The 17,884-nt window shown below is 39.7% G+C and overlaps 1 protein-coding gene across 5 annotated transcripts in view; it reads right to left on the bottom strand.

The window, feature by feature from the left end:
* Positions 1-17,884, bottom strand: part of CPNE4 (copine 4) — a 369,631-nt gene that overhangs the window by 261,849 nt on the left and 89,898 nt on the right. For all 5 annotated transcript variants that reach the window (XM_087712948.1, XM_087712945.1, XM_087712946.1 and 2 more), the window contains exon 2: positions 4,585-4,767. In XM_087712948.1, coding sequence (XP_087569074.1) covers positions 4,585-4,764 — 180 coding nt within the window. In that variant the 5' untranslated portion in view covers positions 4,765-4,767. The remainder of the gene's footprint in view (positions 1-4,584; positions 4,768-17,884) is intronic.

The following is a 17,884-nucleotide window of genomic DNA, read 5'->3' on the forward strand; positions in this document are numbered from 1 at the left end:
CAGTAGAAGAGGAGCATGGCAACCATACAGGACTCCATTTAAATCAATGAAAAAGATTCTATGACTTGGGAGTACCATGACAGTTAGGCACTGAGTTAGTCTTTATGCGCCTGTCTATGGCACTCTTGGATCAACAGATTTTGATCCTAAACATCTTCCAAGCTGAAGCTGCTATACCTCCTCCAATACTCCTCCATTGCTGGCAGAAATAGCCAATACTCTAAAAGACAAGCTCAAGATCCAAAAAGATCTTGACAGACTTGAACACTGTGCCCTATCTAACAAAATGAAATTCAACATGGATGAAAGATTTTACATTTAGGTGGGGAAAATCAACTTGACTTAATGCCAGTAATTATGAGAAGGATCTTGGAATCCTAGTGGACAATTACTTATATATGAGCCAACAGAGGAATTAATAGATTAATAGATTAATACAGGAAAAGAATTGAGATCACATAAAGTGCTAGTACTGCTTTACAAAGGCTAAGTAAGACCACGCTTGGAATACTGCATCCAGTTCTGGTCACCACAATATAAAAAAGATGTTGAGATTCTGAAAAGAATGAAGAAAAGAGCAACAAGAATGATTAGAGGGTTGGAAGCTAAAACATAATGAAGAAAGGTTGCAGGAACTGAGTATGTCTAGTCTACAGAAAAGAAGAACTAGAGGAGACATAACAGCAGTATTCCAATATTTGAAGGGCTCTTACAAAGATAAAGGAGTCAAACTATTTTCCAAAACACCTAAATGCAAGACAAGAAACAATGGATGGAAACTAACCAAGGGGAGAAGCAACCTAGAACTAAGAAGAAATGGAATAGTTTGCCTTCAGAAATTGGGAGTGCTCCATCATTGGAGGCTTTCAAAAAGAGACTAGAATGCTATAGGATCTCCTGCTTGAGCAGGGGATTGGATTAGAAGACGTCCTATGTCCTCTCCAACTATATTATTCTATGATTCTGTAACTTAAAAGATCTTCTATTACATTGAGGTTTAACCATCTGCTATTTTTTTCTTTTTTAAAATCAAATTTGATTCTTGAAGACTGAAGGATACCTGGTGCTCTATGAGCTTGGTTATTTTCTTACAAATGTCTCATTACACAAACTAGGTAACACTAAAGCTGATGGTATTACCTTGTTTGGGTAATGAAATATCTGCAAGAAAACAATCAAGCTTAGAGAGCACAAAATACCCTTCATTTCAACCCTTTATTGAGTATTCTTGAAGACTGCCTGGATAAGACCCTGCAGTTTTCTTGGCCAGATTTTTCAGAAATGCCTTGCCATTGCTTCTTTCCTAGGAATGAGAGAAAATGACTTGCTCAGGGTCCCCCAGCTTTGCATCTAGAATCCATGATCTCCCAGTTTCTAGCCTAATGCTTTAATTAGTACGCTACACTGGCTCTATATCTGCTTTCTATCCAATTTAGGAATTCTCTATAAATTCATATTTTCTCAGACTTCACAATTTTAACTACATTTCTTGATTCTTCAGTCTATTGATATTGTACCGATGTTAAACTATATAAAGCCATACATGAATCTTCCACCCACACATATCTAAGCAAAATGTTTTCAAGATTTAAAAAAGGAATAACAGGCATTTATGATTCTTTATAAGCCATAGCATTGATGTCAGAATCATTCTTTGCTGTTAAGGGCATTTTTTTTTTGCAGTGACATTTGTTTCCATAATTAATGTGTTTTGAAGAGAATGGCCTTATATAACAACTGAAAAAAGTTTTAATTATGCTTGGTGATTAACCAGTTGGGTTGATTTTATTTTTAATATTGTTATCAGAATTGTTTCTAACTTAAAGGTATTTTATACTTTTGTGTTCTCACATAAAATATGAATTTTCCTTTCTTTTGAATAACTAGATGTAATGTGCTGGGCCACTTTTAACCTAAATATAATCTCTCAGGAATTATTTGTTTCTCTCACTACCCCTCCCCACAACTGACCCAATTAAGTATGTTGAGACTGCTCATTCCCCTCCAATTCTATTTTTCTTGATTTTGTAGTTTATGAAAACAGGGGGAAATAAACATATCTAGATACATTCATTTTAAGAATTTACTTTTCTACTCTATCTGAAAAATAAGATTATAAGAAAAAATATATTCCTTTGGAACCGGGGTGGTTCCCAGCTGGTGCTACTGCTGGTTCGCTCAGGGATTCAGTGGCATGCTTGCTTGATGTGTGCTATGAGCGCATGCACAGTAGTTTTAAAAATGTGCAGAAGCAAAAAACAAGATGGCACCGCCTATGGTGCCACCGATAGAACCAGTTTGGGGTGTGGCTGGCTGAGTTACTATCTACTTGTCTGAACCAGCCCAAACTGGTAGGAACCCACCTCTGCTTTGGAAGTTGCTCTTAGAAACTCTACATACTTACAGAATAGAACTGGAAGGGACCATGGAAGTCTTCCAGTCCAACCTCTGCTCTATACCATTTCAGACAAGTAGTACCCTGTCTCATCTTAAAAGCCTCCAGTGATGAAGCACCATAACTGCTGAAGTTAATTGTTGGTTAATTGTTCTCAGTTACGAAGTTTCTCTTTAATTCTAGGTTGCTTTTTTCCTTGATTAATTTCCATCCATTGTTTCTTGTCTTGCCTTCTGATGCTTTGAAAAATAAGTTGACACCCTCTTCTTTGTCACATCCCCTCAAATATTGGAATAGTGCTATCACATAACTCCTAGTCCTTCTTTTCTCTAGACTAGCTATACTCAATTTCTGCAACCTGCATTCTTCATATGTTTTAGTCTCCAGATCCTTAATAATCTTAGTTGCTTTCCTCTGCACTTTTCCCAACATCTTAACTTCTTTTTTATAATGTGGTGACTAAAACTGGATGCAGCATCCAAGGGTTATAAAGGGGTACTAATACTTCAAATGATCTTGACTCTATCCTTCTGTTTATGCAACACTGGATCACATTAGCTGCTGCCACACTGCTGGCTCCTATTTAAGTGACTGTCTACTACAGGGGTGTGAAACTCGTGCCCCATGGGCCAGATGTGTGACATGCTGGCCATGCCCATTTTAGCAAAGGGGGAAAAGTTGAGATACGTCACATGATGACAACATGATGCTGCGAGTGTGACACTTGGTCTACTAGAACTCCAAAATTCCTTTCCCAGTTACTATTTTTGAATCAGGTTTCACATAATATGTACTTGTATATTTGATTAAATATCTTGATTTTCTCTCAAAACTACCTAAAAGGCAAATACTCTGCAAAAGATTAGAGGCCACCATGGGAAGGAGAGCTCCAAAGTCATGATTCATTGTACATGCAGCCTTGGAAATTAAGACAGGAAATTAACATTCAGAAGTTATAGGCCATCCACATTGCTTGGCTTAGGGTAAAAGTAAGTAAGCTATGTGTAATACATTCTACACAGCAGACATGCTTGATGTTGAGCTTGATTGGGACCATGGATGACATTCTGTCTGCCAGATACTCCTTTTCAAAATATCTCTTTCCTCAATAGGGGATTTTATTTGTGTTAAATGGTTAGCTAGAGCTATTTTCCAGCCTACATGCAATGCTCTAATCTGTATACTTCTGACACTGTCCATGCATACTTCTGATCATGTGCAATAAGGTCAGCTACAAATAAAATACATGCACTTGACTAGAATAATAGAATCATAGGATTGAAAAGGATTAATTAATTTATTTGGAATTTTCCTTTCAGTGGCTTGCATCGACAGCCCCAGATGCTTCTGTACATTTTATCACTAGATCATTTACTAGTGCTGATTAGGCCAGGCATCTTTAAGCTGGTAGGGTCAATTTAAATCCATCATTACATATATAGAAAATATTTCATTTTCTTCTCTTTTTTCCAAGCAAATTACTGAATTTCAATTAACTAATTTCTTAATTGTGTATTCCTTTCATGGTCCCAAATTAATGTTTTCCCAATATGGCCTTGATCAAAATATTGGCTTTTTTTTCAGCCAGCTTATCTTGCCATAGCACAAAAATTTCTTGATAAGAGCAATTTATTCCTTTGTGTTCATGAGCTTACCTTCATCTGGCTTCTGGCCTATTAATGAAATAGTCTGAAGTAATTATGAGCTCTTTTAGTATTGAAATAAGATTTTCTTTCTTATTCTGACACAATTCCAGAACAACCTCAATGTATAGAATATATGCCTGTCACAATTTGCTACTTGAGTAACGATAAATGAATGGTAAAGATAATAAAGACAAGCTAGGATTCACAAATTTCCTTCATTATTTTCTGTCAAATCAAACATGGATTTGTAGCGGTTTCACTCAGAAATACCTCTGACAAAGGATCAAAAAACTACCCAGTGCCCCTGAAATAAAATTGGGCATCCTTACAGCAGTTGGGACTTATTTTTTTCAGCTAATTCTTTGGACAGTAATGGAAGAATTATAAGATGGTGTCGTTCATCTCCAGGAGGTGTGACTTTGGGCAAATTCAAGTCCTTTTCTTTTCTTTTGAAAGTGTAGCATATGAAGAGAGGGAGGGAGGGAGGGAGAGAGAGGAGAGAAGGGACACACACACACACAGAATATAAAATTGCACACCTACCTCAAACCATTGTCCATGAGACTGCATTTTCAGTATGACACAGGGATCTGGTTTAGAGAGGGCATCTCTGTCAGATATGCCTTTGCATGCCACTCTCAATTCTACCTTGGTCAGGCAGGGGCTGCTAAAGATTCCCAGAGTATTGGCTGCTGATTCATAGATGTTACTCATTTTTTTCATTATCTGTGAGGGATAAAAAATAAAAAAACAATTCAAAACTATACTACCTATAAAAGTTGTTCCTATAATTAATTCTATAAGCAGAGATAATTATCAATGTCCAAATTGCTCACAAGTTATGGTGACTTGGAATAAGTGTCATTTAATACATCACAGAACTTTCTTTCAACAGGATCACATATTGATATTCCAGATACTGTATATCATAGAGAGAATAAACTAACCATTGAGGCCAGATCTCCCCAGCTGATGTGCTCAGACTAAAAATCTCATTATCTTCTGGATGGTGCATTGTTGGGAATTATGGGTGTCTTGTTCAACCTATCTGGAAAATACTAGATTGAACAAGAACTGGTTTGTAACATTTAGATAAGATTTTTAAACCATGATATATGTTAAAGGTCTGGCCAAAATCACAAACTTTTGAGACACAAATAAGAAAATTCATGCATCCATGAGCTATTGAACTATCAAAATTTTATGAAAACTGCATTTTTAAATTAATCTGTGCTGTCATTGTCTGTTGTGAATATCTTAAAAATAGTTATCTGAGGACTTGTTATGATTTTTAATAAATTTAGCTTGTCTTTTCTAATTACTATTTGAAGTTCATATTGAGGCAAAAAGGTTTTAAGATTTATTTCAAAGTGACATTTCAAGAAAGGTTTTTCTTAAAACTCACCCTCTCCTAGAAAAATGAAATATCCTAGGAAAAATTGAAAAGGCAGAATATTATATTTCCCTAGATCAGAAATCGAGAAACATGTTTTTAGGTAGGAGATTCATTCTTAATAGTCTCCACCTTTGTCAATGGGCCATTAAAATGCCTGAGCCGGTCTATTCTACATAACAAAGACCTCCCGCTTAGCTTCAGGGTGATGGGATTAAGGCATGATACATTAGCCCTTTACCCATCTCACCATAGGGCACCTGGGAAGATGCTCAACCAAACCTGGACTCAAAACACAGCCTAGAGAGTTGCCCCTTCATGGCCCCATGGGAATCTGACAACCAATCAGAATACAAGCTCAAGATCAAAGGTCAGAGAGGGCATAAAACCAGGAACTTTCAGCATCTCACTTTTTTCTTCTTCTTCACCCTACATCTGAAAGCATTTTCTGTTTTCTGTTCCCCCTTTTCTGTTCAGGACTCAAGCCATGTGATCCTGTTCCCCATTAAATCATCTTTCCAAGCAGCCTCCATGTTTTCAGTGTCTTTTTCCCCACTTGGAACTGAACCCAAATGGACATTTCTTCCAACATTATAAAACAGGAGTCCCAGCTATGGGCTGGTACCAGTCTGCAGCATGCCAGCAACTAGTCCATGCAAACAAGCAAAGCCCCATCAACAGGATGTGTGTAGCACACAAACCATGCCCCCTCCAGTCCACCAAAAAAAAAAAAAAACCCTTTCTCCATGGAATCAGTCTGGTGCTAAAAAAGAGTGGGGGGGCACTGATGTAAAAGATGCATTACTGATGTAGTACAGGAACTATGGATTTTAAACAGTGAAAGTAGCATTTTCCATAGGAGTTAAAAATTGATTATCTTCGAAGAAGGAAGGAAACAAGGAAGAGAGCAAATAGAACGGAAGGACATCAGAATAGGAATAGAGACAAGAAATACAAGGAAACTAAGGGCAGTATCTAAATAGAACAATGGAACCAGAAATCAAGATTCTCTCCATAAATATAAATGGATTAAATCCACCTGAAAAAAGAAGACAAATTTTGACAAATCTACAAAAAATGAATATGGACATTGTGTGCCTCCAGAAGGTACACATTAAAAATCAGTATAACAAACTATTAGAATATCCAAAATTAGGGAAATTATACATAGCACTAACACAACAAAAAAAGAGGGGAATAGCAATGTACGTTAAAGATTGGATAAATGTTAAACAAATTTATGCAGACGAAGAGGGGAGAATTTTGATAATAGAAATAGAAACAGAACAAAAGAAAGTTCTTCTCACTGCGATTTATGCACCAAATAAAAACCAAAAAGAATTTTACAAGAAAGTCCACAAAAAGATAATAGAAATAGAACATGAAAATATATATTTAATTGGCGATTTCAATGCAATAACAGAAACCAAAAATGATTATAAAAGCAGTAAAAGAAATAAGAAAAAGAAGAACACTACCAACTATCTTTTTTTGAAATGGCACAGGAACTGAGTCTACAAGACGTATGGCAAGAAAGAAACATAGAAAACAAACAATACACATTCTATTCCAACCCACACAAATCATGGTTAAAGATAGATATGATCTGATGATACTGGGAATGAGAAGAGATACAGAGGAGATTGAAATAATGACGAACACCTTGGCGGATTATAATCCAATAAAAGTAAAATAGAAAGGACAAAAAAAAAGAGATAGACAATGAATCAAATAATACTGAAGGATAAAGAATATATAACAATGATAGAAAAAGAAATAATTTTTTTTACAAAATAAATAAAAAATAAGAAACATCAGTACAAAATTTATGGGACACCACAAAAGCATTTATTAGGAAACTGAAAATGGCATATTTGGCAAGGAAGAACAAAGAAAAGAGACAAAAACAAGAAACACTAGACAAAGAACTAAAAAAATGGAAGTAGACCTGCAAAAAGATCCACAAGAAACAAAAATAAAGGAAAAGAGAGAACTGATAAAACACAAACTGAATCTGACAGCATAAGAGGAGATGGCCCAGAAAATCAAATTTGCCATGCAAAATTTCTTCAAAAATGCGAATAAATCGGGGCACAAATTGAAAAAACCACAGGCACAGAGCTCGACTCCTTATCAGCCAAGCCAGGGTGAAATAGATCTATACTAGTCTCCCTTTATTTATTTATCAGCACAAATACAACAAATGTAACAAAAAGGCAACAGTAAAAATATTGGGTTTCTGTCTGGATGGTCTCTTGTGACGAGCCGAAGGACAGAGAATGGAAGTAGTGATCTTCCTCCCATATTTGGGCATACCGGGGGTTGTAAAATCTAAATAGATACCTTTCACCCTGGGTTGGCTGATAAGGAGTCGAGCTCTGTGGCTTAGTGGTTAACACATCTGCCTAAGATGCAATACAGCACAGGTTCGATTCCCAGTAAGGGTATGGCTAGCTGATGAGAGCTAAATAGCTTGAAATAGATTTATACTAGTCTCCCTTTATTTATTTATCAGCACAAATACAACATATATGTATATGTATATGTATATGTATATGTATATGATGTATATGTGTATGTGTATGTGTATGTGTATGTGTATGTGTATGTGTATGTGTGTATATATATATATATATATATATATATATATATATATATATATATGTGTGTGTGTGTGTGTGTGTGTGTGTGTGTGTGTGTGTGTGTGTGTGTGTGTGTGTGTGTGTGTGTGTGTGTATGCTGGTCTTCTTGTATTCGGGTCTTTTCCCATGTAAGATTGAGATTGTCTTGGCAACGTTTCAGCATGGTCTCACTCGCCATTTTCAGGCTGGGTTTTGGGCTGTATTACATATTAGGCAGTATATGTATTACATATTACACAGTATATATAACCTGGGCTGTATTACATATTAGGCAGTTCAATTCCCAGAATGGGTATGGCTAGCTGATGAGAGCTAATTAGCTTGAAATAGATCTATAATAGTTTCCTTTTATTTATTTATCAGCACAAATGCAACACAAATGTAACAAGGCAACATAAAAAATGGCCTTTCTGCCTGGATGCCTCTTAGGGTGATCCGATAGACAGAAAAGGGAAGCAGTATGCTCCCTCCCATATTTGGGCATACCAGGGGTTGTGACACAATACATACATACATACATACATACATACATACATACATACATACATATGTGTGTGTGTTTTCTCGTAGATTTTCACAGGTGTAGATATGCTGGTCTTGCTGTATTTGGGTCTTTTCCCGTGTAAGATTGAGATTGTCTTGGCAACGTTTCGGTGAGGTCTCATTTGCCATTTTCAGGCTGATGTTTTCGGCTTAAAGCGTGGTCGGAGCTGCCATCTTTCTATAAATCTTGGTTGGGTGTGTGAAGTGCTGGCTTTGTTTCAGTAAGTGGATTGATTGGCTTTGTGGTTGTATCATGACTGGTAGATTGGTGCTGATTAGTGCTGGCTGTGTGTCTGTTGTTGTTTTGTGTTGTAGCGGCCTGGGTGGTGGGTGGGGCTCGTATGTTGACTAGGGCTGGTTTCCAGATGTCTGGTAGGCGGGAGGTATCATCACGGTATCGTTCATGTTGTGGGGGTGTTTCTCTATTTCGATAGCTTCCATAATTATTCTCTTGTTGAAGTGTTCAGTTTTGGAGATTAATTTGTTTCCTTCAAAATTAATGTGAATTACACACTCTCACAAACTTATTAATCTTCAATGGATTCCAAAGAAAAAACAACTACCAACCTAATCCAAAGGAAGACTCACCCCAGAAACCGAGACACAGAACAGGACAACGGCATTGCCCTCCTCCCTTACATCAAAGGCACCAAAGATAAAATCAGCAAAATTTTCCACAAACACAATATCATGACAGCTTTCAACACTGACCAAAAAATAGCCAACATCTTAAGAAACAAAATCCAGGTAGAAAACCAAAATACCATGCAAAATCTGCCCTGCAACATACATAGAACAACTGAACAGGAGAATAAATGCACGCATCGCAGAAAACAAGAACGCAGTAAGAAAAAAAGAAAAAACTTCCTCCCTTTTCCAGCACCTTAAAGCTACAGGACATAAAATTAATTTTGAAGGAACCAAATTAATCTCCAAAACTGAACACTTCAACAAGAGAATAATTATGGAAGCTATCGAAATAGAGAAACACCCCCACAACATCAATAAATGTGATGATACCTCCCACCTACCAGACATCTGGAAACCAACCCTAGTCAACAAATGAGCCCCACCCACCACCCAGGCCGTTACAACACAAAACAACAATGGACACACAGCCAGCACCAATCAGCATCAATCTACCAATCATGATACAACCACACAGCCAATCAATCCACTTACTGAAACAAAGCCAGCACTCCATACACCCCACCAAGATTTATAGAAAGATGGCAACTTCGACCATGCTTTAAGCCAAAAACACCAGCCTGAAGATGGCGAGTGATACCTTGCCGAAATGTTGCCAAGACAATCTCAATCTCACATGAGAAAATACCTGAATACAACAAGACCAGCATATATATGCTCACCAGAACCTACGAGAAAGTTGAAGTTTAAATGGGGAAAGTACAGAGACCTTTAAAATAATGAAAGGAGTAAGGCAGGGATGCCCACTATCACCTCTGCTCTTCATCCTGACGCTTGAAAGTCTTTTAATAAGAATTAGACATAATTCAGAGATAAGAGGAACTAAAATTAAAAAAGAGGAATATAAAATCCGGGCCTTTGCAGACGATTTGATATTCATTATAGAAGACCCACTAGAAACAGGAAATAGCTTAATGCAAGAACTAGGAAAATATGGAGATGTAGCAGGGTTAAAGATTAATAGAGAAAAGACTAAAATGATAACTAAAAATTTGAAGGAAGAACAAAATAAAGAATTAGAAAGAATAATAGGACTGCACATGACAAAGAAAGTTAAATATCTTGGAATATGGCTAACAGCAAAGTGCTCAACTATAAAAGAAAATAATTATACAAAATTAGTGCAACAAATAAAAAAAGATCTAGAACTATGGGGGAAACTACAACTAACATCATTAGGGAAAATAGCAGCGACAAAAATGAATGTACTACCCAGACTATTATAACTATTTCAAACAATTCCCATAAAATTAGGTATTTTTTTTTACTGAATTGAATAAGATTATATTAAAATTTATATGGCAAGGGAAGAAAGCCAGGATAAAGTTGAAAGCTCTACAGGATGACAGAAGGAGAGGCAGTATGAGACTCCTGGATTGGGAGCTTTATTACAAAGCAGCAGCACTAACATGGATCAGGGATTGGATAAATTTAAAAAATAAAAGAATACTAACATTAGAGGGCCACAATTTGCAAATGGGATGGCATTTTTTCCTATGGGAAAAGGGTAAAAAGAAACAAAAATACTTCCACAGATATTAGAGATGCACTGATACAGGTCTGGAATAAAATTAGAGAAAAACATTACATGAAAATACCGACATGGCTTTCCACTATGGAAGCCATGACACATCCCAATACACTAGATCTATCAAAAATGGTTAGATATAGTGAAATTTTAGACAGCCAAGGGAATTTGAAAACAAATCCAGAATTAAAGGAGCAAAATATAAATATAGATTGGTGGCCATATCTCCAACTACAATCGAGATACAAAAAAGACGTAAAAGAATATGGAATATACACAGAATTACAACAAATAGATAAAATTTTAATTGGCCAGGAAAATAAATTCATAATGAAAATTTACAAATATTTATTAGAAGTAACATTAGAAGAAGAAAAAGTTAAAGGTTGCATGATAGCGTGGGCCAAAAACTTTGGTTACAATATAGATCTAGTGGATTGGGAAAGAATTTGGAACACAAATTATAAACTAACACGATCAGCAGCACTTAAAGAAAATATATACAAAATGTTTTATCGTTGACATTTATCACCAACAAGATTGGCTAAAATGTACCCAAACATGAAGCCGACCTGCTGGAAATGTAAAAAAGTACAAGGGACTTATTATCACATATGGTGATAATATATAATATGGACCTGCCCGGAAACACAAAAATATTGGACAAAAATTTGGAAATGGGTGCAAGAAATTACAGGAGAACAGATAAAATACAAACCCGAAAACTTTCTACTGGGAATAATTAAAGGGAAATATACAAAGAAAATTAAATACATATTAACACATCTGCTAACTATAGCTAGAATATCATTTGCCCAATGCTGGAAACAAAATAATACCCCCTCAGACGAATTAATGATTAAAAAAACTTTGGATTGTGCAGAGATGGATAAATAAACACTGTAATTAAAAGATAAAGAAGAGTCGGAATATTATGAAATTTGGAACAATTGGTACAAATGGCTGCAAAACAAGAATAAAATTAATTAAGCCAAAAAATTATATATAAATATATAGAGAGAACTGTGTATAAAGGTGTGTAAATATAGAAGCAAAATATTATATACATGTACAGGTATGATGACAACAATGTTGATGTAATGACTGTAAGGTATTGTAGAAGGGAAAAAATAATTTAAAAATCTGCTAAAAAAAAAAGAGAAACTTGAAGTCCGAAGAGTCACCATCTTATGTGACCTCACATTCTTACGCAAGTGCCGAGACAAAATCCTGATCCCCACATGCTTCCAACTAAAATTCCATTCTAAAACCTCAGCCACCAAAAGGATCCTGAAAAGAACTGAATTAGCCCTAATCAGAAACGAACTCCACAGGAAAAGATTCCTACTAGACCAAACCAACCAGGACCTACTCACTCTTCACCTCAAACTCAGCAACAAAATCCACCCAGCACTCTGGGACAAATCCAAACAACTAACCGTCTGGAGAGCTGAAACAGAAACCTCCTACAAAGACACACACACCAACAAATTCCACAGACTAGAAAAACAACACAAGCCCAACCCCCCTCCAAAGCAACTCATGAAACAAACAGTACACAACATATCAGACAGAACCCTCACCACAGCTGAAACCAATGTCCTTTCCAGAGGATTCAACTTTGCAACACAAAACAACAATGGACACACAGCTAGCACCAATCTACCAACATGATACAACCACACAACCAATCATTCCACTTACTGAAACAAAGCCAGCACTCCACACACCCCCACCAAGATTTATTGAAAGAGGGCAGCTCCGACCATGGTTTAAGCTGAAAACACCAGCCTGAAGATGGCGAGTGAGACCTCGCTGAAACATTGCCAAGACAATCTCAATCTTACACGGGAAAAGACCTGAATATAACAAAAGGCCCTATCTTAAGACAGTAAGAATAAAATGTTTCCAATCAGCTAGTACAAATAGTAGATATGTCCTATCTTTATAAATCATTATTTAGAAGATATTGTTTTCATTATTTTACCGTATCATATTTTTATTGTGCTATATTATCCAAGTCTGTTGAAGTAGACCAGGAGTGTGAAATTCAATTTTATTGAGGGCCAGGTCAGCATTATGGTCACTCTCAAAGGTCACGTGACTGGGTGAGTGTGGACAATTCAACCTGTCCAGTTCAATATCATTCACCTCAAGTGGCACATGTAATGGCCAGACAAGGCTGGGAGGGGTGACCCAGGATGAGCGCCAAAGCCTGTGGGGGCCAGCAGAGTATCACTGCTTGTGCACAGCTAGGTGGGGTGCCTGGAGGGTCAAACGGTGCTGGGGTACGAGAACGAGCAGCTGAACTGCTCATTTAGTTTTAGGCTGGAGTTCAGGCGCATAGGCAACAGCAATGGGGAGAGGTCAAAATGGTAAGTCCCTTTTCACTGCTTGCCTGCCCATTGCCCACAGGAGATTTTCATTTCCCTGCAATCTATGCAGTACTGTTCGACCACACAGGCACCATCCTCAGTCACACGCAACAATGGTGGGTTGTGCTTACTATCACTACCAGTTCGGTGTTCGTGCATGCATTCCTTTCGTGCACATACTTGACTCACACTGTGCGCAGATGCACAACCCACTGTCCCTGCAACAACCAGCTGATTATTGAGGCTTGCGCAGGCGCTGCATGCTGTGCGCACATATGCAATTTGCCTTTTGCCATAAAAACAGCTGTAGAGTCTGGGCGGCTGAGTGGGCCAAAAGAGATACCATACCAGTTCACTCTCAGTTCCTCCGGGCCACTAAAGTTCTACCGAACCAGCAGCAACCCACCTCTGACACACAAGCACCAGTGCAAGATCATACAAAATCAGTAGTGCAAGATTTTTGCACTACTGATATCATACTATAGTGGCCTCAATACTTCAACTGTTTCGACTTCATGCTAAAGCACATCCCAGGAGGGAGGAACTTTCTAGCTGATGCCCTCTCCCACATGCCCCAGTACAAATGCGAACGGGAGCAGGTAATAGATCACATCGTTCCCCCTACTCAAATAGCTGCCCACGTGACCACCAGACAACAACACTGTGACTGGCAATACCAACCAGCTAGTGACCTAACCACAAAACTCAAAATTGAAATGCTAGCAGACCCCTGGTTCCGAGACAATCATCACATCTTGATGAAAAGAGATGACCTAGTATGGAAGGAGGTGACGCTCTACATCCCAGAATCCCTAAGCACTCTAATCCTCCAGAGGAGCCATGACATTAAACCAGCAGGCCACTTTGGATTCCTAAAGACTTTACACTCAGCACGGAGACAGTTATGGTGGCCCGGCATAAAGAAAAATGTGGACAGTTATGTGAAAAGTTGCACCATCTGCATCACAATGAAGAAATGACCAGGAAAATCCCCCGGACTGCTGCAACTGGTAGCAGAACCAATGAGACCATAGGAGGAGATCACAATGGATTTTATAGTGGAGCTGCCGAAAAGGGGACGAAACATGGTCATCTGAACTGTAATAGACCTATTCTCTGAACAGGCGCACTTCATCCCTGCAGCTGACTACCCTCAGCCCATCAGTTGGCCAAATTGTTCCTGAAACACATCTACCACGTTCATGGAGTATCTTGGAGAATTATCTCAGACAGAGGGGTCCAGTTCACGGCTAAGTTCTGGAGGAGTTCCTGTGTTCCATTGGGTCATCCCATGGCCTTAGCTTGGCCTTTCATCCAAGCACCAATGTGGGGAAGAGAGACTGAATGCCAAGGTAGAACAGTACCTTGTTTCACCGAAAATAAGAAAGGGTCTTATTTTCTTTTGCCCCACAAAATATGGCCTTGGGCTTATTATAGGGGGAGGGCTTATTGTTTTGGGGTTGCTGGGCAGCTGCTCCCTTGCGAACTGGCTCCTGAAAAGCACGGCCTCAGAGGCAAATCAGCCATGAGGTGACCAACCTCACAAGCCACACCGCCTGGCAAACCCCCTCTCCAGCCGGGCAGAGCGCCATTCCTCTGATCTAGGGGGTATCCCTAAAGTGCCAAAGCATGTGGCGCTCTACCCGCTCCGCAGCTCCCACAGCTTGGCACATTCAGGATACCCCTTAGGTCAGTGCATGGAACTCTGGCTGGCTGGAGAGGGAGGCTGTGCTCCTGTCTGTTCTGCTCCCGCCGCGCTCCGAGCATAACTTCTCCTCTGGCTTCCAAACTCCAAAACTCAGCTGCTGAGTCTTCCAGCAGCGGCCGCTCTAGGAGTGCACTCTATGGTTGTGAGCCGGCTGCCAAACAGAGAGTCTTCCAACAGCCAGCCCACAACCATAGAGCACACACCTAGAGCGGCTGCTGCTGGAAGCTTCGGCAGCCAGGTTTTGGAGTTTGGAAGCCGGAGAAGAAGTTATGCTTGGAGCACGGTGGGGGAACAGGTGCTCACGCAACCCCCCTCTTCAGCCAGGCAGAGCTCCATGAACTGACCTAGGGGGTATCCCAAATGTGCCAAGCTGCGGGAGCTGGGGAGCAGGCAGAGCACCACATGCCTTGGCGCCTTAGGGATACTCCCTAGGCCAGTGAATGGCGCTCTGCCTGGCTGGAGAGGGGGGTTGCCAGGTGGCTGCTCTTGAGCATGGTCATCTCATGGCTGCTTTGCCCCTGAGGCTGTGCCCGGCTCTTTGGGAGCCAGTTCACAAGGGAGCAGCTGCCCGGCAACTCCCCCCTCTGGCCAGGCAGAATGCCATTCCCCAACCTAGCGGTATCCCGAAGACACCAAGCAACATGAGCCTCTTTCCCCCCGCAGCTGCCGTAGTTTGGCATCTTCAAGATACCGCTAGGTCAGTGAGTGGTACTCTGCCTGGCCAGAGGGAGGGGGTTGTCCAGGTGGCTTATTTTTGGGGGTGGGCTTATATTTATGTCCACACAAAAAATGTGGCAAGGCATTAGTTTCAGGACAGGTCGTATTTTCGGGAAAACATGGTATCTGAGGTGCTATGTGAACTATTAGCAGTCCAATTGGGCGGACCTCTTGCCTTTCGCTGAGGTCACGTACAATAATGCAGTTCACAGTAGCACGGACTAACCCCATTCAAAGTAGTGAGCAGTATGGACTTTGTCCAAATGTCTGAGTATCCAAGGGACTGCCCCCCTCCTCAGTCAGCTTGACTGATTAGATGTCAACACTGAAAGCAACCTGGGAGAATGTCAAGAAAGCACTAGCTAAAGCGGCACAAACCTATAAGAAACAAACACTGAGCTCCACAACAACCATTCCACTTGGGGAAAAAGATCTAGCTCTCTACAAAATATTTGAGGTTAAAACTCCCTAGCAAGAAACTGGAGTCAAAGTTTATGGGACCATTCCCCATAGTAAATAGAAATTGCCTAGACTGCTAGGGAAGATACACCCGGTATTCCATAATAGCCTCTTAAAACCTGTGGTCGGATTGCCTCTGAGGCCACTACCCCATGAGTCACCAGACCCCGTGGTCAAAGGGGACAAAACCATTATGAGTTTCAGTGAATATTCAATTCAAGATGGCACAGGAGACACCTCCAATACTTAATCAAGTGGGGTTATCAGAGACCTCTTGGGTAAATCCAGCTGATTGCCTTAAAGCAAAATTCCACACAGAAAATGCAAACAAGTCTGGGGGGATGCATCCCTAAATCCCATACCTGTACTCAAATTGTTTTTGCTTTGCACAGGTTGCCTTCAGGAAATGAGGGGAGCCGAATGTCAATTCATAAAAATATTTCTAGTCTGCTCTCAAGTTGCCATAGGCAACAAGGGTGGAACATATCCATGCATATCTTCTTCCAGGGTTGGATCTCAGATTACCAAAGCCGGTTTGTGATGCATGAACTTCTAAAGCCTGTGGGAATGCCTTGTTGAAGAATGTGATTTATGACACAGATTGAGAAGAGGGGGGAAACAGGGTCAAAGTTGAACCATGAACTACGTGCCACAGAGTTGACCTCACTCGAGTAGCTGCCAACATGCTGCTCCTAATAAATAACTGGTTTTCTTTTGAAACTTGGCTGGAGACTCATGAATTAATTAGGGCATTTGTTGGAACCTTGACGGTAGATAAGCACCCGGTTGACCTGGGCCAAGCCAAGGCACTACCAACCTGTCCTTTGTTTTTTCCAGGGTAGCTCTGTGGACCAGGTCTAACCACTTCATGGGCCAGATCTAGCCTGCGGGCCTTGAATTTAGATAAATAAAAAAGGGTTACATAAAAAAGTACATTGGTATACATTCTCAGTTTGCTAGCTTCATTCCTGCTTCCCAAACATACAGAATTGAGCTATAAATGTTTTTTTGCATAACAAATCTAACTGTTAAGGGAATAGCATTTTGTATTCAATATAATTCATTATAATTCTGTATCAAATATAGCTGCAAATCACCACTTTAATTACCATGCTTATAACTGCAATACAACAGACTGAACAGTTTATTTAGTCCCAACCAGTGATGTACGATGAGGTTTATGACTGGTGACGCAAGCGGACAAAAGCCGCCCTATGTCGGACACAGTGACAGGACTTTCGGAAGCCGCCTCTATGGTGGACACAGCACCGGGGCGTCCAAAAGCCCTGCTGCTATGTCCGACATAGAGACATCCCGCTATGTCCAAAAGCCCTGCTGCTATGACCAAAAGCCCTACCACTATGTCCAAAAGCCCTGCTACTATGTCTGACATAAAAAAGTGTCACTTTTTTAGAGGCTTTTTTAAACAGTTAAGCACTAAGCAGAGTCATCCACTGTGGCTCTGGCAGCAACTACCTCAGCCTTTTTTGTTTTACATTTTTTTTCTTTTCATGATGACAGTGGTGAGGCCCTGCTTCCCCTTCCTCCCCTGCCTGCATGTCTCTGGTCCCAGCCATGTCATGCTTTGTACTTAAGAACTGTTTGCAAATCAAAACATAATTCAACCCCAAAAGTGTATAACATTATTGCAGAAACTTGGTTTTTATTTACAGCAAAATGTTGCTCAGAGCTTAAAACGGTGGCAAGGTTGCAATTATACTAAACTTATCGATCACATTGCAGGATTCAAACATATACTCAGATTAATGT

The sequence above is a fragment of the Thamnophis sirtalis genome, unplaced genomic scaffold, assembly GCF_051295495.1.
Source record: "Thamnophis sirtalis isolate CommonGarterSnake01/CBP01778 unplaced genomic scaffold, rThaSir2_p1.2 scaffold_4, whole genome shotgun sequence".
In the NCBI taxonomy this organism is placed as follows: Eukaryota; Metazoa; Chordata; class Lepidosauria; order Squamata; family Natricidae; genus Thamnophis; species Thamnophis sirtalis.